A 26,171-nucleotide genomic window follows, 5' to 3' on the forward strand; every position below is an offset into this window, starting at 1 on the left:
GTATCATTGTATGTTGACACCTAATTGCCTAAAGACTGCAGAGATACATGACTCTTAGGCGATGAGGAATTAGCACAGAAATCCTGCTATAAATGCAGAGCCTGTAACGAATCAGCATGAATATTAATTATTACAGGGTGACTATCAGCTCCTGCAGTGAGGAGTCTGAAATGCTAAGGCCAGCTTTGGTTTTGTATTGTTATTTCCAGCAGAACTGGGCAACGGGCAATGTTCTCTATGGAGGAAAACCTCACCTGGAGTACTGCACAAGAGAGATGAAATAAAAGTGGTACTGATGAGGAAAAAGGCTTCTTGGAGGGTGGAAGCTGCCTCAAGTGGTGAGACAAGCAACACCGCTATGAACAAGGCTGCATAATTCATGGAGAGTTATGCCTTTACCTTTTTTTTGTAGAGGAGTTCTCTTATGTTGAGGATACGCACTAGGGAACTGATAGGATGGGAGTGGATGGCCTCAGGTCATGCCGGAGGGGTCGGGCGGGAACTGAGGAGACATTTCTGCTCAGAAAGTGGTCAGGTGTTGGAAGGGGTTGCCCAGGGAGGTGGTGGCATCACCGTCCCTGGGGGTGTTCAAGGAAAAGTTGGACGTGGTGCTCAGGGACATGGTTACTGGGTGACAGTGGTGGTAGGGGGCCGGCTGGACCAAGTGATCTTGGAAGTCTCTCCCAACCACCACGACACCTCACCTCCCAGAAAACGAGATCCCGCCCCCCTGCCTCCCCTCAGACTCTCCCCGGAAGGGGCGGAGCGCCCGCGGGCTCAGCCCCTCCCCCCAGCCCCTGACCCCGCCCCCTCGCGCAAACCCCGCCCCACACGCACCTCCCGCGCCCCCCGCGCACTGACCCCGCCCCCCGCGCACCACCCCCGCTCCTGCCGGCCGGGCCGGGCCTGCCTGCGGTGCTGGGTACCTGCGGCCGGGTCCCTGCGCGGGGCCGGAGCGAGGCGGGCGGGGTAGGAGCAGCAAAGCGCCGGGGGCCGGGGGGACAGCGCGCGGCGGCCGTTGGTGCCAACGGCAACGGCTGGGCGGGGGGGAAGGGGGAGAAGGGGGAAGATGGAGAAGGAGAAGGAGAAGGTGGTGGTGGTGGTGGTGGTGGTGCAGTAGCAGCAGCAGCAGCAGGGCGGGGTTTTCTTCCTTTATTATATATGTATATTTATATCTCCACTTTTTTTTTTTCTTCCCCTTCCCGAGGGCAGGGAGGGGCTAAGAGAGGTAACAGGGCGTTGTGGTACCCGTGTGTGCCCCCTGCCTTCCGCGCCGTGGTGTGGGACTGTGAGGGGCGCTAATCGCAGATCTCTTCTGGAAGCCCCACGGCGTTGTCAGCCCTGCGCTGCCAGGGGTCTCGTTTCTAGCTACGGTTCGGTAGGGTTGGGAGTGTTTTAGCAGGTTTGTCATCGGCTTTGCAGTTTTAAGTAGGCCAGATGCAGCGTGACTTCTCTTTTTTGGTCACCTGTTACTTTTTTAGGTAAGGGTTCATCGGCAGACACCTTGGATAAAACCAGTGGCCTGTCTTAAGAATCTCTATAATAACTCACATATATTTCTGTCCATCTGTTTGTTTATTTCAGGGTGGATGTTCTGTATAGACTTGGTGTTTGGAGAAAGAAATATTCAACCTTTTTAATGATACTGAAATTTGTGGCTTGCTTAACTCTTAGATGAATTAGGCTTTCTTTCTGGTGCATTTAGACAAGAATGCGTTCTAATTTTCTTGAATTCTCAAAGAATTGTTTAGCCACAACCATTTCAAAACTAACTCTGCAGTTATTTTAGGCTTTGATATGCTTGAAAGAATGTATTTAGTTTTTACCATTTGAAACCTCATTGGGTCATCATAGTTAAATGTATGTTTTAATAGCGTCGTTTACTGAAATATTTTATAGGCCCAAATATTTATTGAAGTATTTTATAGGCCCTCTTGAGGCAGTCTCCCCAGATTTCTCATAAGCAAGATTAATGGATTTCATCCAAAAATCAAGTCAACAAGCGAAATGTTATTAGTGCTTTTGCAGAAGAGTCTGGTGAAGTAATGATAAATCACACTTGTGGCAGCAGCAGACTGTGATTTCAAATGGTTAGCCAGCACTATCCAACAGCTTAATGCTTAAAGGATTACAGGTGTGTTGCTTGTCAAATATTCTGATTTTACTATCAGATAAAAATATGTTTTTAATTTGAAATTCTTAGTGATCACGTTAAAAGACAACTTTTTAGTCCTACCTCTCAGCCTCACTGGGTTAAATTCAGTTAGGTATGAGATTAGAAATAAAGGTTGGAAAAAAAGATCTTAGTAAATAACCAAGTGAGTATCTTATAATGACATTGGGCTTCACATATTAAGATTAGCTATTCAGTCATCAACCAAAGTCCTGAAACCATGTCACCTCAGATATCAGGAGTTAATTTCTGTCTAGCACTGAGAGAAAAACTAGACAAATTATGCAGAAGTTTGCTGGGAGAAATAGTCTGTGCTGAAGGCCCAGGTGTAGATCTCTGCTAGAGTTTGCTGTGCTTGGACTAGGTAATATTTTCTTCCAGTGTCATTTAAGCATTTTAAGGAGAAAAATTGAGGTAACATAAAATGTGATGCTTCCTTTTGCTTTGAAGTGTGTTCATGAGCTATAAAATCAGAGTTAAAACTGAAAAATCTTACAAAAATTTTTGTATTTTAACAGGGTTATTAGGTTCTTAAAATACTGTGTTTCTTAAGAGTTCTGAGGAATTTCCAGGAATCAAATTCGCATGGAGAAAACTTTCACACCATTTTGTTGAATAGCTCTCGAGAGGGTGAAGGAATCCTGGTGGTTTCTCATTAGTATATAAAATGCCTGAGCTTTTCTTGTTCCAGTAGTACCTGGATTGCAGCCCTGGGGCATATGTTTGTTGTTCAGTTAGGACACTTATTAATATGTGCTTGTTTTCTCTATGTAATAAACCAGTATTGTGTTTGATATTCCAATAAACCTCAGTAAGATGTTTGGCCTCTCTAAAGATTTGTTTTATATTTATAGAGAAATGCTGACAAGATAAATTATATCTGGTATTGATACTCAGAAGTGGGTTTATTTGGCCTACAGTTGTTATAAGACTGGTAAACTGAACGTATTATAAACTTGTTGCTTATTATTTAATGCTTAATGTGGTAAAGTGTGCAGTGAAATCTTTATTTTTGAGAGCTGATGTTGGGTGGGCTACAACGTCAGCTTCAGAGAGCAGGCGAATGTGGAGAAGAAGAGTTAAGATGTGGTGGAGGTTAATTGTCTTTGCTCTATCCTTGTACTACTTTCCTTTTAGGTCAATTTCCCCCCCTTCCTCCCTCTCTCCTTTTCCAGGAGATCAGATGCTTTTTTTCTTTTTTTTGAGTTTTCTGTTGCCAACAGCTATTGTATGTTACTGGCATATGGTATGTATATAGTACCTTTGTGTGTTTTATATATATGTAATTAATATAACTGTGAGGTGATTGCATTTAACATACAGTTACATAGTTTCATGTCTTTGGTAAAACTAGTCCAAAACATCTAAACCATAAAAGAGGTGATTTTTTTTTTCTTTAAAGGAAAGCAACAACTTAGCTTTGCTAATTAGTTAATTAAATAAGTGAATACTATAAACCGAAATGTATTGGTTTCAAGTAGAATACATCATCAATTCTATAACTAAAGTGCTTTTTCGTTGTATGTTCCGAGGACTTAACTCTAACAGGGATGAAATGCATGCAGGTCAGGTCTGTAGTTTGAAGTGGTTAAATGTCCTGAGTGAAGATGAGATCTGAGCCACAACTTCAGCATATGTTACAGTGCATCTTCCCTACATGTCAGAATTTTCTGTTTTTCTTAAAATAGAATAGAGTTGTCAATTTAAGGACACTCATGATTAAACAAAAGCTGAACTCCAGACATTTTGACTTCTGGCAAGTATGTTTCAAGTTTTTCATGAATTCAGCATGGAGTATATTTTCAGATTTGCTTTGGTTTAACTCTGAGGAACTGTTCCTTCATGTGACATTTCCCATGTCTTGTTTGAGCATGCTCATATAGAGGCACAAAGTTGTTCTTGGTCATTTTGGAAGTAAAATGCTTGGGATATACTGTTAGGAAGGAACCTGGAGGTAAAAGTGGCAATGGGGATAAAAGCAAGGCATCACCAATACCAAATTTAAAGGCTGTTTGCAATTTTTTCAGCTCTTGTAGAGCAAGAATTGAAGTGGTAGTGCAGGACAGTGCTTACTAGCAGGGCTTCTTCAGCTGCAGGGGAAAAATTAGTCCGTGGTTGGAGCACTTTGATTTGACTTTCTGTATCAGTTAGACTCGCTCCTGGGACAGGGTCAGATGACTTTGCTGTTCCCTCAGATGTCCTCGTGACCCATATTTTGACTTACTTTTTTTGTCCCCATTTCTCCTTTTAGCTTGTAAACTGTCCTGCACTCTTCCGCACTTTTGTCCAATGTTCAGTACGACTGTGGGATGTGTGTGGCTGCACTGTCAGTTTTGTTAGGTCGCCATTAGAGCATAAGAAATTGGGAAGCATTTTTTAACCAAAACAACGAGTGTTTTTTGTTGTTTTCAAACAGAAGTTATCTCAATATTTTTCAAGTACAGTTCTTACTTGAGTAAATAGCATGACTTTAGAATTAAGCTGTGTAGTCATACACAAAAAATAACATTAATAGAAAATAACTTAAAACCCATGTGAAAGAAAATATGAAGTTGGCAAAAGAAAATAATATGCATCTGCTAGCTAAAGGACGCATTTGTATTTCCATTCATTTTCTAAACAAGACGTGCTTAATTGCTCTTCTTACTTTGCCTTTTTTCTGACATCTAATTATCTGCTTGGTAACGTATCTTTCCAAATCTTGGCAATAAGTTATTTCAAGGTTCATCAGTATGAAACCAGATTGGCATTATAAGTACAAGAATAATTTGTATGCTGTACAGGCTGCACTCAGATTGTACTTTTTCATTTTGTACTTTGAATGAGAAACTTCCTTATGACTTGGGTAGGTAAGAGCTTCTACCTCAGGGTCACGCAGAGCCACTCTAGTTCTTAATGCTCAGACACAGCCAAGCCCTTCTTAAGGGGTTTTCCTGTATGCTGAAAAGTTCTGTCCTGCCCCTCCAACTGGAAGACGTCCCAGTTTCTAAATGTATCGTGTATTTGCAACTTGTGATTCCTGCTGTGTTGCTTCATTGGGCATCCAGGGTAATGCCAAAAAGTTATATGCAGTATCTTGTACTTATATTTGGGAATTTTGTGAGCATGCAGCATTTGGAATTTTTCAGTCTTATGTTAGTTAAAGTGTTTAGCCTAGGTAGAATAGGTAGAATGCAACAGTATCTAAAAGCTTTTTTTTTTTTTCCTTCACTAAGGAACTGGATAGGATAGAGGATAGATTACAACATAAAGTACATCCGTAAGTGTAAGTACACAAAATCTCTGTTGGAGTAGGAGAACATTGCAGTAGTTGTTGTGGAACTGATTTAGCCTATCCTACAGAGAAGGGAGGTGTGTATTCCTGGTCTATAGATAGAATACTGTCCTTGGACTGAACAGTTCCTAGAATTGGCATCTATGATCCTATCTTTTTAGCATTAGACTTCAGGTAGTTTTTGGTACGTTTATGTTGGTCCGTACTGATCATTTTCACTTTTTAGAGCCTGGGTTTCTTGGTGCACTGTGCAGCAATGCATTTTAAGTCTTGCTTCACCTTCAACACAACCCACATAATATTGATTTGAAGCAATTGCTTTTAATTCCATAAATGATGGTTATGCCTTTGGACCTTTCGATGATATCACGTGACCTGAATGTTAACTAGAATGTCACATGTCAATGAAAACGGCATGTGTTTTTTATTTCAGTCTCCTTTCTGAATGTTAACCACTGTTTTTTTAGCTTATATTTGGTCATTTTGTAGTTCTCTATTACTAAGTGGATTTTAGTTTTGAATAGACATGTCCAGTATTATGGTGTACCCACTTACATAGCTTAACAATTTCTGCCTTCCTCCCTATTTTAAAACCAGAGCTTGTAAAAACAAGTGTGTATTTCTGTGAACTTTATTCTTTAAATGGAATAAGAAATCTGTGGAGAAAGGAAGAAAAATAGTCTTAATTCTCAAATGTGCTGTGAAGTAATTAATAGCAAAACAGATGATGCTGTGATTTTTCACACTGACCCAGATGAAGTATTTTTTTTCATCTGTCTCACAGTTCAGATGCTGTGTCTTGGATCTATCATGTCAAGGATTAAGCAGTCTTATAAACTACATGATAAATCACTTGGGCAACTTCTCATCACCCTAAAGGCTACTACTGTATCAAGGGCAGATGTCTTCAGGTTGTCACTTAAACCCTTTGGAAATAAGTATCTTTGGAAGTCAGAGTTATGCCAGTATGATCACCCAACATGTGTTAGCTAATTTTCTGAAACTGAAAGTCCAGGAAAGGCTGGAATCACCATAAAATAGCTGCAATTTAATTTTTGCTGTGTTAAATATATGTTTTCTCTTTTTATGGCTTCCTTTTATGCTTGGATTTTGTCTAACTAATACATCCAGCTACACATGAGGCTTAAAGCAGTGGCTGATGGAGCCAAACTCATCTCAGGAGCCATAACAAGGGGCAACACCAACAAACTGTGTCTCAGGAGGCTTGGGATGAACCACAGAAAAACTTTTGGAAAATGGAAATATCTCCTGATGCAGTTCCATCTTGCAAATTTGGGGTTTAGCTAAATGAGAACAGATATCATAAAGACCTGGAATTTCAATTCCACAAGACTTCTCTAGAGAGTTGGTGTGGTACTGGCAAATGTTACCCAGAAAAACATAAAAGTTTTCAAGTCTCAGTTAAACAGAGCCTCAACTGATCAAGTGTTGATGGTAGTCCAACACTAGTCCTACTAGAGGTCCCGTGCAACCAGCATTTCTGTGATTCTGTGGCTACACAAGTGTTGTTTTTTTTTTCCATTCTCTCCATTTTCTGTAGCTATGTGTCTGCTTCATGTCAGCCAGGCTTTATACAAGTTTGTCTTTTTATTCTGCTTATGTTATTCAAGTCAACGTGAAGGAGGCGATATGCTGCTGTTGACCAGTCTCTAGAGAAGTCTTGTGGTATTGAAATACTATCTGTTCTTGTTTAGCTAAACCTCAGATTTCCTGGAGGGAACTGCATCTGGAGATATTTCCTTTTTCCAAATTTTGTGCTTCAAAGATCAGGATGTAATATCTATTAACTGAATCAATTTTAAAATTAAGTTGGTATTTTTCACTAAAGGTGTATGCTATTTATTTTTTAAATATTTTTTCATGCATAGGAAGGAATACGTACCAGGGACTTTACTTCAGACTGAGACATATTTTCAAAGATACTGAAACCTTAAAATGCTTCTAGGGCAGTGATGTGTTACAGATAAAGACAGAATGAGTGCAGCTTGAAAAGGTTCCAAGTGCTCATTCAGAAAAGGGGAAATGGCTACCAGGAGGTCCCTAGTAATGTGTCTGCTACAAGCCCACTTCACAAAAATGAGTTCTTTCACTTTAATACAAAGTAGAGGGAGAGCCTGTCAGCAGGATGGGTTTGGTTTGTTTCTAGCAGAGAATGGTGTAAAGAAGTGTCCAGGTAAGCTTTGGAAGCACTCTGTCTCTTTGGGATTTTATTTTATTTTTGAATTTTTTAGTTGTCATTACCTGTTCTTCAGAGCGGTTACTTTATCTGGGGTGGCTCTTAACTGGGTTGATGTTGGAGCTGTCAGAAGACAGCTTCAGAGATTTCTGCTGATACTCCTAGAGGATAAAACAGGTTTATCCATATATTCTTCGTTTGTTAGCCTTTGTATATTGCATTATGGGAATGCATTCTTTATAATTAATTGCTTATTCTGTCTGAGGTGTTGGCTAAAGTAACATTTCTCCACGCACAGAAAAAGAATAATGTTGGAGATGTTTGTGATGGTAGGAGAGCAAATGGGGATGACAATTAAGTCTCAGGCCCTGAGGTCCCTTATTCCTTCTGGAGTATGTATTTAGAGAACTCAAGCCTGGCATAGTTTGCTGTGCCAAATCATTGAATCCTGGAGTGCCCCAGTGGGGCCGTTCATTGCCTATGGTGGATGCTGCCCGCATGGCACCTGGGGTTGGACCTTTGGAAAGATCCCCAGGGTCTGGTTCCTTTGGAAAGCTGCTGACTCGGGACTTGCTGGCTTAAAGACCATTTACTGCAGGTAACAGGTTGGCTGTTTGCTGATACTACATCATTGCTTGAGGTTACACAAATGTGTGTTACAATTACCCAAGATTGTCTTGAGGTGTCACTTAAAGATAAATGCGTTATGTGTTATGATTATAATGTAATGTATATATATAATATAATGTATATATAATTATAATATAATGTATATAAGTGTTATGATTATAATGCTGGTTACTGTATTAAGCTCTGGTCTTGTAAGGAATTTTGTTTTTAATATGTTACATATTGTGTTCCTAGAGACAAACAGGGAGTGTAAGTAGTAACATGAGGTTTGATAAGGAGTTGGAGAGGTAAAGAACAAGTATGTTATTTTTATTGGTATATGAGAAAACTTGTTGGCAAAGAAGTACTTTTTTGTTTGTTTATGAATGAATATTACTACTGTTGCAGTCTCAGCTTTTTCATCAAGAAAGGGAAAAACTTTAATTTGCTAATGAAAACCATGTAGTTTTTGTGCTACTTTGGCATCCTGACCATTGTGTTGGCCACGTCATCCTGTTTTACTCATTGAAAAGAAATAATTATTTTCAGTTTTTTTAACCTTCACAGAAAAGCTATTAATGATGGGAATTCTTGGGAGTATTCAGTGTTGTCAGAGACATAGATAGAAAATACTATAGTTTTTTATAGGTTTCAACAGCAGTCATAACACAATATTACTTGATGTGCATAGTTACTTTTATGCTAACGTAGTTTTTCCTATAGTTTCTCTGATATTTTTAGCTAGTATTTGTTTTCCTAAAATCACTTACACATGATACTTTCACTTTCAGTTCTGATGAGCTGCTAATAGCCCTTTGAGTAAGCTATTTTCTAATTTTTTCACTTTCAATTCTGGTATCTCAGTTAAGTTCTGCTATGTGGTTTTTTACTTGTAAAGAAAAAAGGTAACAAATTATGTTGTTGCTTCTGCATAATAAATTAGTATAGTAAACATAAAAATAAATTAAAACAAAGATGGTAGAATGGAAGAGTAAGGATAGTATAGCAGTAAAAAAAAGAGAAGTGCCATCCTGATCTTGCATCTCTAAGATGCATGCAAAACTAACAGATGTATAACATGTGCCATCTGCTTATGTTAAAGGGAAAATAATGGTATTAATTGTAAATGTAGCCTTAAAATTAAGGGGTAGTTCTCATCATGCATTATGAAAATGTTCATTAGACTTGAGGGCAGTGAAGGAGTGCAGTTCTTAGCAGTTAACCTGGCTTATTTTAACAAAAACCTTTACTTTTCACTCATACTAGTTAATACTATTAATCAAGTAAAATCTTCAGTTCTCCAGGATAAATTTGGATATTCAGTTATCTATTTGGAAGCTTGAGTTACTGCCATAACTGTGAAGTGTTTAAAAAAAAAACTATTTTAAATCTTGGCTACTTTTCAGGGGAAAAAAAAAATCTTGTTTGTAACTTTTTTATGGGTCTGTATAAAAAATTGACTTAGCTAAATTTTTTGCTTTAGCAGTAGGAGTTGAGTGAAAGTGAATGTATGTGGTTAAGAAGCCAAAAACAAACAAAAAAACCTTTTCCTTCACACAGAGTCAGAAGGCATGAGGAGAAAGTATATCACAAATTTACTAATGTGGATTCTTATCTCAGGAAAAAAAATATTTCCCTATGAAAAGTTTTGACCTTTCAGTAAACTTACAATAAGAGGATTGTGAGTCTGGTGTCACAGGAAATTCATGGCAATGAGTATTGTTTCTGTTCAGGGGGAGAGAGGACAGAACAGATGGCAGAGCTTTCTGCAGAGTTTTTACTTGGTTTCAAAATCTTGTTCCTTTCTGTGAAGGAGCAACACAAGTCCTTGGGTACAGAGCATGGGTTTTACTGGAGGCTGGTATGAGAGAACCTGGTTTCCTCTCGCCTTTGCTGTGTTCCTATACTGAAATGTTCCTTGCGTAGAGTGGCTAAATGAAATGTTTTGTTTTAGTAGGCAGATGTTTTAGAAAATATGTGGCTATTATCAAGCTAACTGATATATGTGACTTGTAGAAGAAGGTTTAGTGGCTGGTATTTGAAACACAGGTATAGAAGTAGTTGCAAAGCATTTTCTGGCTGAAAATGTTCAGCAGTACGGTATAGCTGGGGAGAAGCAGGTTCATCCATGATTCTTACTGTGAAAGAATTCCACGTTTGTGTTCTTAACATAAAGCTTCCTAGTGCTTTCAGTACTTCATCGTAAAAGTGTTTTGCACAGAAATGTGTTGCAAGTTTGTCTAACTTCCAAGTTTGTTCACTTGTCTAAGTGTTTATAATTTCTAATTTTGGGGTGACTAGAAGGGGAGGGAGCTGTGTTCCAGAGCTGAGGCTGGTACTGACTGGAGAGAGTCATTGCAGCAACTTTCACACAAAAAGCTGGGCAAACAGGAGAGGGAGTTGAGGACAGTGAAGATGCTCTGTGCTAAATCTGCTTGGAACCATCCCTTCAGCCATCCCTCTCGTGTCTGCCTTTTCCTCAGCAGTGATGTGTTTGCACTGGAGACTCCCTTCCCCACCTTTTCTTTTCCCACATCTCCGTGTATCCTTGGGTTTGTCTAGTGCTGTGTTACAAATCACGTCTGCTTTTCTTCTTGTGCCATGCCTGTTTTCTTGCCTAGTGGAGTTGAAACGCTGTTTTTACTTGGGATGGAAGGGTGGGAAGCGTTTCTGTTTCCATTTTGTGGTTTACTGAAAGACAGCCCACACAGGAGGAGACAAAGTTCTGTTCTTGAATTTCAAGAAGTTACTACCCCAGAGTTACAGAAGCTTGGCTGATGTGATTTGTATTGCGGGATGTATAGCTTAATCTTCTGAGTGTTTTGCATAAAATTAACATTTCTGTGCATTTCCTTGAAACTTGAGACCTTCATCAGCTCCTTCTAGGAGCTTCATTTTGGGAAGAAAAAAAAAAATGTTCTAATTGAGTGTATCAGTATATTCCAGTTTTATAAGAAATTGAACCTGAGAATCTTTTTAAAACACCTTATAGACAGTAGGGACACAGCAGCTGAATTCATCTGTAGAACAGCTGTATACTTGCTTTACAGAATATTCACTACAGTATTCAGGGTTTTTAATGGACTTTTAACCTTTTGGTAATGCCAGTCTGGGATGTGCTGAGAGCACGTCCTGTGAGGATTCCTCCCTCTCCTGTGCGGAAAGGCTGAGGACACTTGGTTGTCTAGCCAGGAGAAGAGGAGGCCAGGAGGCAACCTCCTTGCTCTTTTCCCATTGCTTCCCAAGGAAGGGAAGTGCAGAGGGAAGTGCCAGTCTCTTGACCTTGTCACCAATGCCAGGACATGTGGGAACGGCACAAAGCTGTGTAGAACTTCCTTTAAGTTGGGTTACTTTTGAGTGTTTAAATCAGAAACCTTAAAGATGTACATCATGCTTTCTATTTATGCCTGTTTGATACAGCAACATAGAGAATGGAGTCTTCTACATCTAGACAGTGCTCTCTTATTCCCACCTGTCTATATGAAAATTTATTTCCCTTGTTTCACAAACCTTAGCGAATGAAGAGGGCATAGGTGTATCTTTTTTTTGAAACATTTTTTAGAATCTACATACCAAATGCTCCTAGTTGTCAGTTTATGGCGAAACAAAAAACTGACTTGGTAAGCAGAAATTGCATAGTGGATTTTTGGTGCTTTGGTGACTAATATAGATACCTTTGTTTACTTAGAAATTCTTCCTATATGGATCATCCTTCAAGTGATGGTGAGCCTGGAAGAAGACTACTCTAAGCAAACCCAGGATGAATAGGGTGCCAAATGATGCAGAAAATGCTCACAGTAGCAGTGTGGAATCCTGTCCATCCTTGCGAGATGTCCACTCTATCAACCCGGCACAGCTGATGGCAAGGATTGAGTCCTACGATGGAAGAGAGAAGAAAGGCATATCAGATGTCAGAAGGACTTTCTGTTTGTTTGTTACATTTGATCTCTTATTCATAACCTTGCTGTGGATAATAGAATTAAATGTGAGTTGTCTTTTCAGTACCTCTAGACTTTATTTGCTTCAGGAGTGGTTAACAAGCTTTCTGTCCCAACTGTCATTGAAACTAAGGCAGTTTCTCATTTTTAATGTTTTGTGAACTTGATATCTACTTTTATCATTAGAATACATAGTTTTTATTCATATAATTAAACCTTTTGATGTTCCTCTAGTCTATGAACAATGCTGAGGAAACCATTGGAAGTCCAGTGAACTTCTCAGGCAGCAAGTAAACAGAAGTATTACTATAGTTGTTTGAATTTGGCAAGTAGGGTGAATTTTATCAGTATTAAGAGTTTTCATTCTCCTGAGTAGCTCAGTGACTGAAGTGTTAAACAGACTTAAATGGCAAAAACCTTTCTTTTGTAGTGCTATATTTTCTGAGAAACTTAGTATAACGTATGTTGTTTGTGGTAGGGTATATTGAAACAACATAAACTCCCACAGTTGCTACCTTTTAACTGCAGCATTTGTAATTTGGAAGACAAGGTAGTTCTTAGGAAATTTCTGGAAAGAAGTAGGGCAGAAGGTTTGTTACTGTTTGATCACTAGCATTCTAGTTTTGGAGCTGAGTTTTAAGCTATAACCTAAGAAATAATTTATGAAAGGGCACAAATGAAAAAATGGGAGGAATCCCTTTTCTAGATAATAAAGTTCTTGGGTTAACATTTTTTTTGTCATCATTCCGTTACAAGATAAATAACCTTGGTTATTGATCTGACATTATGAAGTTTTAGGAATCATCTGTCCTAATAGTTTGATATACTGAAAAATCTATTTCCTGATTTAATTTGAGAAAGCAAACTTTGCCTGCCTGAATGCTGTAATTTTGTGACTTCGACTTCTGTTATCTCCTTAGGTGGAAAGACTGTTGTATCTGGTGCATTATGTCAGCTGGCTCAAAAGAAAACATAGAATTCTGATACTTCATTTTGGCTAGTTTTAGTATCTGGTTTTGTAATTCTTGTTGGGGATTCAGAATACAGATTTTCATATTATTGCTCTCAGTATGTTTAAGACTATAGAAAATGCCATAAACTCCTGGTGTTTTATTTTGAATGCTGCAGCATTAAGGATCTCAAGATCCCAGCAGTTAGCAGTTTTCTTTGTGAAAAGCCTTTCTTTAGGGGGAACTTATGAACCCTAAGCCTTGTAGTGTCAGATGTCAGCAAGAATGAAGAATGATGTATTGCGTTCATAAATCATAATATTCAGAGCTATCTGGGATCTTGACACACAGTTTTTTTGTGCTGTTTTTTAAACTGAGTTTTGTTTGTTGGGAAGCTAAATAGCATTGTGTTAGGATTGTCCTCCACTGGTATGTAACTAATAGGACTTCAGAATTGCTGCCAGAGTTCCTGTATTTATGGTTTTCCTATTGTCCCTGTTATCCAATGTGCTTAAGCAAAACCTTTTTTTTTAAGCACTTCAGGGAGTAGCTTCCTTGGTAGTTTGAGCAAACGCTGTATCAAGGCTGTCATGGTTCTCTGTTCATCCTTGTGTTAATGTGGTGCTCATGCAACCATATGTTGAACAGTTTGCTGAATTGTCTCAGAACTCAGTCATCAGCCAGTGCTGATGTCTTGTGTTCTTTTATTCTGTGGTGTGTTTTGTTTTATTCTATGGGAGAGGGCTGAGACAGCATGTCTGCAACTGGAGAGAAAGAAAAGACTAGGCAGTCCCTATTTAAATTGACCTCAAGTGCCATGCAACAGCATTCTGTGTGTTACTTTGCATGTATCTTCCCTTCTATTTCCTCCTAAGTGCTTTCCAAAGGCTTATGAGTCTACATACAGTTTCCATCACTCTAGAATCTTCCTTCTTTATGGTGGAAATAAATGACCATACCTGGTGCAGTTGAGTAAACAATGGGAAGCTATATTTAAAAAGCTGTCTGCTAGTTATAGAGGGGAGGGGGATAAGAAAAAAAAAAAAAACACAGAATAAATTTGGAGTTGGCTTGTATAGTCACAGGAAAAAAAAAATCTAAAATATCCGGCAATGTAGTTGGGAAAAGAATGTGAAAGTGTCTACACTGTACTGCTTTGAGATGGTGAGCATATATTGGGATGCTTTAGTGTACCTACTTTCTTTGAAAGAATAACAGAAATCAAACTTAAGATTAAAGCTTTTTGTTGATGTTATTTTCCACTGCTCTTATGTAACTATTTCATGCAGTCCTTAATTATCTGATTTAATGTTAAAATCAAACAGCCTTTGGAATAAGATATGAACATTAAGGTTCTTCGCTCCCAACTAAGACACTCTTGTTTTCTGACCCAATGCATCCTAAATTATTCTCTTAGTAACCCATTTTGGACAGGAAAGTGATTAGTACTTCCATGTGAAAGAAACATGGTGGCTAAGGAAGATGTAATTATGAATCTCCTCAAGCAAATGAAAGAATTAAGACTGGGTCTTAAACCATTCTCTCACAAATAACTAATGATCACAGCTTCTGTGCTCTTTACAGTGTATTTCTTTGGTTTTGCTCAGTTCTCTGGAAACAAATAGCACATATGCTGTGAAGAAAAAGGTCTGGAGTGTTAATTCAGTTCTTTGAATTCAAGTGCTGAAGCATCAGAGAAGAGATTTTTAGTATTTCCCATTTGCTAGAATGTGACTAATGAGCTAATTTCTGGGTGCCTTCCTGATCAGCTGTTTAGATTCTTCTGAGACATAAAATTCTTAGTAAATTTTTGTAAGAGAAGTTGTATTTAATTTCTCTTTCCCTCAGCAACTCGTTTGCTTTTATTACAGGACAGTCTGAAATGTAGCTTGCGTAGGTCAGGTTATTAACAGTGATAATCCTAAATGTTTTGATTTTGTAAAGCATTCTCATTGTTTTTTTGTTATTATAATCTTGAAAATTATATTCTTAGCATAGATTTCCTCTGTTTAGTTTCATGATTGTTTGTGCATCCATCAGAAACTATTAATTTACACTTCACATTTGTGTGTTTTCTGGCTTCAGTATCTTCTGTTCTAAAGCTATGTGTGGCGTTGTTCCCTTGTAGGTGAAGGGAGGTATTGAAACTACATTAGAGAAAGAAGTTCTACAATATGACTACTCTTCTTCATATTTTGATATATTTGTAAGTATCCTTAAAAAAAAGGGGGGGGGGGGGAGAGGGTGAGAAAAGCAAATTAGAGTTTTCCCAGTTTCTTCCTTCCCCAGTTGTTCCCTAGTTTGAGTCCTGTGAAAGGGTTGATCTCTTCTTGATAATTAAAACCAGAAGGGCTTGTGCCAAATTTCACCTGTGTTGGGGTTGCTTGGTCCTTCTTTGGCAGCAAGTTTTCATGGAGCCTGTTGATAAAGATGCTTTGGCATGCTTCTGCTTTGGGGAGGAGGGGGAAGTGAAAAATTCCGTCATGTGAGACTAATCTAACATAAAAATAATTCATTAAGAGGTGAAGACCAGTAGTCCTTCAGCTGTAAAATCATTTTGTTTAAACTGACATTTTTGTCCTTTCACATAAATAAGTTCGAAGTGAGGAGAGAGACTTGTTACCAGGTTGGCCTGTATAGGTCAGGTTTCTTTCAGACTTCTCTGTTTTAACATTGTACTAAAAACAGGTGACATGAAGTATGGTGTTCTCCTTTCCTATGTATAAGTTTCTTAGGTGCATGGAAGGAGCTCTTCTGCCTCAGTAAGTTTTTCTCTCTTTCAGCAAGGTTGTAGCTCTGTAGTTGCAAAGTATTTTGCACTGCATAGACAAAGTTACTGATCTCCAATGAAAGTTATCTCTTTATGGTTCTTGTAAAGGGCCCCATTCCTTTTGTGTGATTGTTAACTCTACCAGATCTTGTTTGCCTGGTAGAGATAAATTGTTTTAGTTACTTAATACTGATTACTATATCTAGAATATCTCTTTGAAACTGTTTTCTGATGCAGAAGCAAGTTTTTTTGTTTGCCATGTCAAATGGAATGAGATACTGGATACAAAAATGTCATAAGCTAGGAAACTATACTGCTTCTCTTTTTCTCTCATCATTATTTTGCTGGCTGCTTTCCATGATGTTTACTGTAGAAATGAAAAAAAAAATGTTATATGTAAATCTCGATTCTCCAAAGACTATTTTGCCCTGTAGTTGAACCAAGGGTTAAAAACTTCTAATGAGAAATAATAGATTTCTATTCCCCAGGAAAGGACTGGGTCATTGAATTCTGCAAAATAAGTTGTGGATTTATACAGGATTTCTTCTGTTTCTGCTACAAATGTCCGAAACATATTTGCATAGTATTAAATGGATTCATTGTAACTCTGGCAATATCTGTCCCTGACCTCTCTTCATTTTTTAGTGTTTTGTTTTCACATTTTTAAAATTGGATGCAATCTAATATTAAAGAATAAACAGGGAAACTGAAGGTTATGGTCAGTAATCTCATCTGTCTGCTATTGATTTCATTTCTTCTGGCTGAGAAATTGCATAATTTATCTTCACCTTAAAAATATTTGTAACTGCTTGCTTCTGCAGGCATCTCCATAAAGAATAATTAATCATTGCAAAATTGATATTTCAGTAAATGTCTAAACAATAAGTAAGTAGAAAATTGTTTTTAAAAAATTCTCATCTTCCCATTGCATTTTTTAAATCTTTACAGTTCTTAATGATAGTATTGGCACAGTAGTGCACTGGTAAGATTAGTGAGATGCACAGTGACGTTCAAGGTATTTGCTGGATTAACTGCATCCAGATTTAACTGCTTAGATTCCAGTCAGGTAAAATGATCATAAACATGTTTTGTGTAGCTTTCTTATGTTTCCAACTTATATTTGTGGAATTGCACATGCTTTTATATTTGAATCTATGTAGGCATGTGAGTAGCATCAGCTGTGTGCTTTAAAAATGGGAAATGATATTCTTTTTCTGTTTTAATAAGCAAATCCACCTCCAAATTTGTTTCTCAATAGCAGAACTTGGATTGCCCTGTTATAATTTATTTTGTGAGCAGTTGTGTTTTCAGTCAGCTGAGAATCTTGTGGTTCTTCTGTGTTCCTGAATTAACCAACAAATATTTTTTTCCTTTCTCTATAGCTACTGGCAGTCTTTCGATTTAAGGTGTTAATACTTGCATATGCAATGTGCAGACTGCGCCATTGGTGGGCAATAGCTGTGAGTAGTAGCCAAGCATGATGGAGTTTTAACTAAAATGGATCAAACGCATTTTTAGATGCCTCTTAACGTTTGTATGTTAAGAAATATCTTGATTCTGTATATAAAAATTCATTTTACAGTAACAGACTAAACATGTCTGGAAGATTTTAAGCCTAAAGACAAGAATTTAATAGTATAGTGAGTGTGTTCCTTGTTAGATATCATGTTAACACAAATTGAAAACTAACTGAATCCAGCATGAATGGCTGGTCATAACCATTTTGATATGTCTGACATACTGCTTGAAATATATTTGAATCGGAAGTATTGAACTGTATTTCAAAAAAGAACTGACATTTATTGTACCAGAAATCCATCAGTCTTAGACTTTTTTCCCTTACACTGTAGTAGGTCCATGTGGAATGTATTCAAGTATAACCTTCTTCAAGTGAGTAGCATGCAGTTTCTTTAGTAATCTGAGATTGTCATGATATTTTTGAAATTGTGGTATTAGCATGATACAAATAACAGTTACTGGTGCTCTGATTTTGATTTTTTTTTTAATTAAGTGCACATATCTAAAAATCCTTTGCCCTTAGTTGTGTAGCTTTAGAGTATTTTTTCCAATGACATCCTCCAACTTGATACAGTTGGTTGTGAGGTGATGATGGCAAAACTGTCATGGTGGTAAGCAATGGATATAGCAATAGCTTCAGTGAAGGTTTTGAAGAAGCTGGTAGTCTTTAAAATCCTGCTCGTGCTTACCAGAATCTGGTTAGGTTCTGCTATTATTTAAAGAATTGCTGCGCCCAAACACATTAATAGAGTTTGAAGGCTTGCCTAAATGAATAATACTTGTCTACTGTTGTTTTTTTTCTTTTTTTGCAGGTACATGTTTGTCACCTGCTATTTTTCAGTCATGTCAGGGAACATCATGTCTTCAAAGTGATTTCATTTTTTCATAATATCAGAATGTGAATTAAAATATTAGTTCAAGTTCCCTCACGCAAATATATATTTGAAATGGATCTTTTGATTTGGATGGTAGTGAAAAAAGCATTTGGAGAGATTGCTGTTCACTTTTTCCCAAATAGTTGGATTTACTGTTCTTTTTTTTTTTAAGGGAGTTGATGAATAAAATACTGCATTTTCATTATAGAGTAAGGTCACAATTTATACAATGCATCATCTGTGTAGCATCTAAACTGCCTGTCTGTTATATAGAAGTCAGATAAATATTTGGAGTCGTCTGTATTAAAAAGACTATCCATATTAATGAGGCTATTTTAATAACACTTTGTTAATTATATTATACTTGATAAGTTTTTTTGATTTATAATCTTGCTGTTAGTAAATTATTTAAAGCTGCAACTGATATAATGGCAGAAATGAGAAGTAAATCCAATTACTAGTCTTAACTTTTCTTACCCTGTCTCTTTCAGTTTACAACAGCAGTGACCAGTGCCTTTTTATTAGCAAAAGTAATTATTTCACAGGTACATATTCTAATCAAATGTTTGCTTTACTTTGCTGGTCTTTGAAAGCAAATTTCTTCAGGTAAATTTCTATAATGTTGCTTGGTTTTGTTTCCTTCAAGCTGTTCTCACAGGGTGCTTTTGGCTATGTGCTGCCCATAATATCCTTCATTCTTGCCTGGATTGAAACCTGGTTCTTGGATTTTAAAGTGTTACCACAAGAAGCTGAAGAAGAAAACAGTAAGCTTTTGTTGTTTCTCCATCAGTTACTGAAGTTGGCAACATTTAGTTCCATATTGTCTGGCAGAAGAATGCTTCTTTCTGTTTCTCAAAAAATTTGAAGAGCTGTGGAAAAATTAAATCATATGGCATATTTTTTTCCTTTTCTGTAAAGGAAAATATGTCTTCAAAGAAGTAGAGGTTTTATTAACTTAGCGAGGCAAAGTTACAAGGGACAGACCAGTAATTTGACAAATACTTTAAGAGCATATCTAATTCTGTATGTTTAAGACATGAAAAATTAACTGGCTTGGGCTTGTAAAATTTTGTTTTCTGGGTAATGCATAGAATAGTTGTTGGCCCCTCTTCTACGGAGGGTAGGCACAATAATTAACTCTGTGTCACTGACTCTTCCTTTGAGATGGAAAAGGGAAAGCAAAGAAGTATTGTGGAGAGTCTGCTTCATGCACAGAATGAGACCAGAGCAAGTATGAATTCAAGATGAGGCAGCAGGTCATCTGACACTGAATGTATTCAACTAAATGGAGGAAACCCACTGGTTTAGTTGAAAGAGAACGTTTCTTAGTTGGTGAGGAAAAGAAAGCATAGATTTTTGCCTCAAATGCTTTGTTAGTTTCAACAGTAGGCAAGTAATTGTATAGCAAACCTCTTCCTTGTACATCACTATCCAAAATACAGTCTGAAATGCCACTGGAAGGATGTTTGCCTGTTAGGTAAAACCAAAAACTTTACACAGGCATGGATGCTGTCATTCCTTAGTTCACTGAAATGCAGTCTTGCTACTTCAGTCCCTTTCCTCCTCTTTTCTACTACTCCAAGGTAGAAATCGGTTGAATGAGTACATTCAGTTTTGCCTAGAGAAAGGGAAACTTAGGATATTGTTTGTGTTTTTTAATTTTTTTGAGGGGGTGAGGAAATACAGCTACATTACACTTAAATAAGAAATCTAACCACCTCAGAGACTTTTGCATGTTTTATACTAAATATTCATAGACAAAGAAAATATGACACATGTAAATACTTGATGATATTCATAATCCTGTGGGAAATCAGTGATATTTTCTTCTTCATTGTTACTAAGCTTCAAATAGATGGTATTTACTTAGACATGTGTTGTATTTGAACTCTGTTTTTTAAAAAAAGACAGGGTTTCACTGGAAAATTCAGGTTTTAGGAAATTAAGTCAGACGTGATAGGCAGCATAGGCAGATTGTGGTGGGTGGTGGTATTTATATAGGGCCTTATTTGCTATTAAGTTAGTCTGAGGCAGGTAAGGAAGAAAGATTTTAATAGTTTTTGCTTTTTAACCAGGTACTTTTCTCAGCTGTCTTCTCTGGGGATGGAAATTGAAATTTTGCCATCTTACTTTCATGTTTTTTTTTAAAAAAAAAGAAAAAAAAGAAAACAGCAAACCTAATGCAACAGTGTTCACAATTCGGAGATATGTCTGTGCCTTTAAAGGAAAAAAAAAAAACGGTCTTTCCATTGATAAAGATTTCCAGTTCTAAAAATTACCTTCTGTGAGCAGGGTTTAAAGCTAAAATCCTCCCAGAATGTCTTCCATTGTCTTGTGACTTGTTGTTAAGTATGGAGACTGTTCTCCCTCTTTTGGACAGAATGGAAATATAAGTAAAAGAAGTATCTCCTTTGGAGACTTCCAACTGGTTAGTAAGATAAATTGATATGTAAAAATAGTTGCTTTATTTTAAAAATGTCTTTCCAACAGAATTGCTTGCTACCTCAGATAACTCTCCTGATTCAGTTAAACATCGAACTTTTTTTTCCAATCAGTCTTTACATGACTGAGAGTAAACAATAGAAGTTCAATAGCTTTATGTCGGTCTAAAATGCTATCTTTGCCCTGTTACTTATCTGAAGACCTGTTGATGGAAGTAAGGATGAGAGGAATTCCACTCTTTCCCAATCCCTTTTTTGTCCTGTATTATACACGCCAGAATAGCCCCGGGATCTATTGTATTTTCCTGATTTGGGGTGAAATTGAGCCAAAGCAGTTGGAGTTACTAGGTGCATTGAGACAAATAAGTGGAACCAAGCTGTAAATTAGGAACTTTATTGGTTATGCATAGCAGCTCACTGAGCATTAAAAAAATATATTTCAGAATTTTACTTAGCCAGTGAATATTGATGAATTTACATAATGCATCCTAATCATGCAATTGCACACAGTGGAAAGAAGGATTCCTTAACTTGTGTACAGTACCCATGTTTTCCTGGAGTATATTTATAGAAGTAACTTACTAGGAATGGTAATAGAATACATCAGTCTTTAAGGTGCTTGATCTTGATCAAGTCTTGATCGTTAAGATGCTGTCTAATAACATTTGGATTTTTTTCTTCCTTTTAGGGTTTTTGATAGCGCAGGATGCCTCTGAACGAGCAGCTCTTCTTCACCCAGGAGTCCTCTCTGATGGGCAGTTCTATTCTCCTCCTGAATCTGTAGCAGGTAGTTATGTCTGTATAATGAATGGTTGTTCTTATTGGCATTAAACTTCTGCATATTCCCTCCTCCCCCCACCCATCTTTTGGAGTGTAAGGGGGTGGAGGATGAAGGGGGAAATTATTTTCCTTTTTAAATGGAAAGTGTACTTTACAATCCTAAAATAAAGCTTCTTAGTAAATCAGTTTAGTAATGACCTATCAGATGAATTACAATATAGGTAGTTGGTGGGTCTTCTGACGTGCCCCAAAGTCGTTACAAAAAAGATAGTCTGAAATCAAATGGCACAGCAACTGAATGGAGGTGATTATCGTTTATTTCTGATAGCAGTAGTGTTTATTCAGCAATGCATTATTTAATCCAGCCTAAACTTGGAGTTTTACAATATCGTAGGGCAGACAATGAACCTTAAACTGCTCCAAAGCCAACTGAAACTTCAATTGGAGGCTCTTTTCCTTTTTTAAAACAAGAAGCCCCCTCTGCTTAAAAAAGCTAGCCATGGGTGTATTAAACTGAGGGCAAGCATTAATAATATCCTGTGTGTGTGTATAGTGCATGCTGTTCCAGCTGAGGTATGAGTTGAGTAAGCCAAAAAATAAATTGAAACACTTCAAGATTTAAGAATGTGTTTGCAGGCATTTCAAGGAAATGATTAATTCCTTTGAATTAAGTGGACACAGTGTGAACCCCAGGATTCCATGTCAGTCTTCTTACCCTAAAATGTAAATTTTTTTTGGTAAAGCTCTGCTGTACTATGCAATATATTTAAAATACAAATATTCACTAATAGCTACAGAGACTTCTGCCAGTCTTGCGTGATAGAGATACAAATGTTGGCGATACCTCTCAGTTTAGTGGCAGCCTCCATAGTTGCTGAATGTCTTGGCATTGTAAAGGACTTAGAGCTCCATCTAGGGATGAGAAAGCATTAAGACAACATTGAATATAACGCTGTGCTGTACCAGCATACTATATAAATCAAGAACCATTTCAGTGATTCCACATAAACTTCCAATCTTTTCTGCACGGAAATTGTTAAATCCTTATTAGTAGCATGATCACAGGGAGTAACGTGGCTTGAAAATAATAACTAATGAATCAAACGTGAAATGTATTTTAGTTAAAGCTGTGAGTATATCCTGAGGATTATTGGTGGAAGCATTATACTAGCTCAGCCTGAGAGCTTTTTGACAATACAACATACAGTATGAGAGGAAGTAAAAGTGGAGTTAACATATTTTCCTTGGCAGTTTGGCTGGGTCAGTGTTGCATGTGCAACCAGCTATTACGCATCAGACTACATGTGGTGACTGCAGGCGTAGGACTACACCTTTGCTTTCAGCTTATCTAATGCCCACTTGGTCACTTGGGTTTCAGTAACAGCTCATGTGCCTTCTCTTGGGCTGCCTTAACTGCCAAGTGAAATTGTGTTGGTTTAAATACCCTTTATGGGTACAAGAAGCAAAGGAAATAGTCAAATGAATACATTTGAACTAAAACACAGATTTTGGTAGTCAGAAAGATAGAGATGCACAGTAAAAATAAATCAAAAGTATTTTCTTCAAAATTCTGTGGTTTTTTTATATAAGACAAACTTTCGATTGTTTAGGAAAAATTTTTAGACAATTTAGTCTATGTATTGATTGGAAAAGTATTTAGAGGTAAACTATTCCTCATGATCATGCAGGCTAAATAAACCCTTCTACTTGCACGGTGATACATCTAAAAACAGATCTTTGCTGTCAAGAGGTGATGTTTACAACAGGCTCTGTAAGAGTTTGCAGTGTATGTTTCCGCTTGGTTGTATGGGTTGACCCTTCATCTTCAACATAACACTTCGTTGCCAAGTAATCATTCCAGATGTAGCATGTGGAAAGTCAGCCTGAAAACGGCTACTCCTTTGAACTGCCCGAGACATGCATGTTCAATGCACAGAGTGAGAATTTCCTCTATCGTCCCAGAAGGGGCTGACTGCCACCTTAGGTGTGGACAGAGACATCTGCAGTCTGGACTGTAGCTCGAACTGCAGGTCAGCGCTGCTCACTGCACTTGCTTAGTACCTTCTTGCTCTCCCTGAAATGATTGATCTGTCAAATCACTCTCCAGCAAAGCCCTGCCATCTGCAGGGGCCATCTTTGTGCATGTGGTCTTGTGGTCAGCTAAGTTTTCTTTTTGGGGCCCTCTAGCACTGTCACAGCAAAAAGCTGGGATCATGAAGGGGAGAGAAGACAACCGGTAAAGGAGGGAGCTTAGAGTGAGACATTCTCTTGCAAGAACACTAGTTACAGAAATTATTAATTTTGTAAAGCAGAGTTTTTTGGTGTTTCAAACATGTCTTCCAGAGCTGTCTTTTGAAAGGCAGGAAACACCAAGTGAGAAAAATCTGCTTCCCAGTGAGCTCCTATTTAGGAGTTGATTGTCCTGATTGTGTTGTAGAGAAAACTTGAAGCACATGCTAACCGAATCCCTTGACAAGGATAGGTATTTCAGGAATGATCCCACTGCTGGTTTTGGGGTTCAGTAACTGGAGGGGAGGAAGCCTTCAAGGTGAAACATCTGAAAACAAGATAAGCAATCTAAAATTAAATATTTTTGAGAAATAGTTACTTTGAATTACCTTTTGATGAGCCATTACTAGTAGTTCTCTCAACTGAATTAATAACGTTCCTTTCTTCCTGTTCAGGATCTGATGAAGACTCTGAAGAAAAACAAGACAGTGAAAAACCAGTTGTATAGCAATTATGGAAAAGCAGGTAAGTTCCTCTGCATAGAACCAGAATAATCTTGAAGATATTTATTTCTTCTTAGCTCCTTCCCAAATAATTTGAACGGTGAGCTAATTCTTAGGAGTTCATCTTTGAGGCTCTTCTGTCTTTGACTTCTGAGTTAACGCCCAGTCCCAGGGGGCCAAGGTACCTGTTCCAACATACAGTGAAAAAGGGATGAAAGGTTTTTTGGAATGAAACTCCTCCAACATTTCTTCTCTTGCTTCCTGGAAGGAAAGTGATGGACTGGAAGTGTAAAAGGCCCTTGTTTGGAAGGGAGGAGAGAAATTTCTCTGGAGATGAGAATGCGGGAGGTGTAGGAAGTGTTTAGGTCTAGGACAAATACATGAATGTGGAAGATTGCATGGACAGAACGACTTCTGATATTTCCCTTCCGCAGTCTGTTTAAAAATACAAGTGGGTTGCATAATACCAGCCGTGTCTTAAGATTTGTGTAGTGCACTTTGGCTAAATGAGAGATGATTTCTCTATTTTGGAAATTAATTTTCTTTCAGAATTATTTTGACGTATGCTTTCATTTTGCCACAAATGGCAATGCTCAAGCTAGAGAAGATATTAAATATTCTTGAGCAGCTGAAGCTTCTGATTTGAAATTGTCTAGTGCCCATTTGGAGTAGCGGGCAGCTTCTTCTTTTGAGCCTCCCTGTCTTCAGTAACTGTTGTCTTGACTGATCTTAATCTTGATTTGTGTCATCTGTTACAGAAAGAAAATCCCCTAAAAAAGTTGATGGGATTTGGAAGCTGTGGCAGCGGAGTCTGTAGTTGACTTGCTGGTGGAGCTGCTGAAGAACTTATTCCTTAGAAAGCAAAGGGAATGGTTCCTATGTACTGTAATACCTCACAAAGATGTACCTTGTGACATATGTATATTAGATTACCTCCCAGGTGGTATGAAAATATTTGTTCATGATGTATTATTCAGTGATTCCTGAAGTTGATCTTCTAATGACTAGGTAATTACTGGAAAGTGTTGTCTTTGTGTACCTAATCAAGAGACTGGTAATATATTGAAGTAAAACTTCTCTATGGTGGAAGTATATTTAACAATTGGGACTCACTAGGTAAAATTATTTTATGTTTTTGAGAATTTGTCATTAGTCTTATGTTTACTTTTTTTTAACTCTGTGCATTTTCTTTTTTAATGGATATGTTCAGTTTCTAAAATAAAAATGTGAAACGCAGCTAATGCACTGATATTTTTTTGCTTTATCAGCAGATAAATCAGCACATACCAGTCCTTTGTTTCTTGAGGGCTAATGGGGATTCTGGGTTGCATAGTTTTTGTACAGAATGTGTTCACAGTGCTGTTTTGGCTGCCTGTAGGGATGCAGTATTAGTGCTTAGCAGAATGGCATTTATTTGACAGTTGCGTATGTGGTATCAAAAGGACACAAGGAGCTTTCTAAAATAATTTAGTTCCTGCTCCTGTCTGGTGGTGGGTGTTATGCCAGTTCAAGGAGGAAACTGGAAGTGGGTTGAGCCTTTGCAAACTGTAGAAAAGGGAAGCTTTAATCAATTGTTGCATATAGGTGTGTAGGTATAAAATGTGTTTTTTTCAAATACAAATTTTAAGTGTTAACCAATCAAATTTTTTGTTGATCAAAAAAATTTTCAGTAACACCTAGTTTCTTCCAAAAGGGGATTGTAAGTTTTGTCACTATCTTTGTAAAGCCATTAGTTTTTATGATACCATGAGCATGCAGATAGCAATCTGCACAGCAAATAGTAGGTACCACTGTGTTCCTCGCATGTTAACGCAGATGTATGCACTTCACTGCTCTGTAATACTTCTGTAGCTACATTTAAGCACATTATTTGAGAATATCTTCACACCTATCTTATTTCACTTTAGGTTGCGA

The 26,171-nt window shown here is 37.7% G+C and overlaps 1 protein-coding gene across 4 annotated transcripts; it reads left to right on the plus strand.

The window, feature by feature from the left end:
• Positions 1–856: 856 nt before the first annotated feature.
• On the plus strand, positions 857–24,279 carry STARD3NL (STARD3 N-terminal like). 4 transcript variants are annotated; one of them, XM_040550401.1, is made up of 8 exons: positions 857–969; positions 11,942–12,238; positions 15,270–15,347; positions 17,294–17,371; positions 18,796–18,849; positions 18,951–19,068; positions 21,434–21,532; positions 24,210–24,279. In XM_040550401.1, exons 2-8 carry the CDS (start codon positions 12,014–12,016, stop codon positions 24,260–24,262), a joined length of 705 nt encoding a protein of 234 aa, XP_040406335.1. In that variant the 5' UTR covers positions 857–969; positions 11,942–12,013; the 3' UTR covers positions 24,263–24,279. The 4 variants fall into 4 exon arrangements, with proteins under 4 accessions (XP_040406335.1, XP_040406336.1, XP_040406337.1 ...); XM_040550402.1 differs by lacking the exon at positions 18,796–18,849; XM_040550403.1 differs by lacking the exon at positions 17,294–17,371.
• Positions 24,280–26,171: the final 1,892 nt, after the last annotated feature.

Source organism: Cygnus olor, chromosome 2, assembly GCF_009769625.2.
Source record: "Cygnus olor isolate bCygOlo1 chromosome 2, bCygOlo1.pri.v2, whole genome shotgun sequence".
Taxonomy (NCBI): Eukaryota; Metazoa; Chordata; class Aves; order Anseriformes; family Anatidae; genus Cygnus; species Cygnus olor.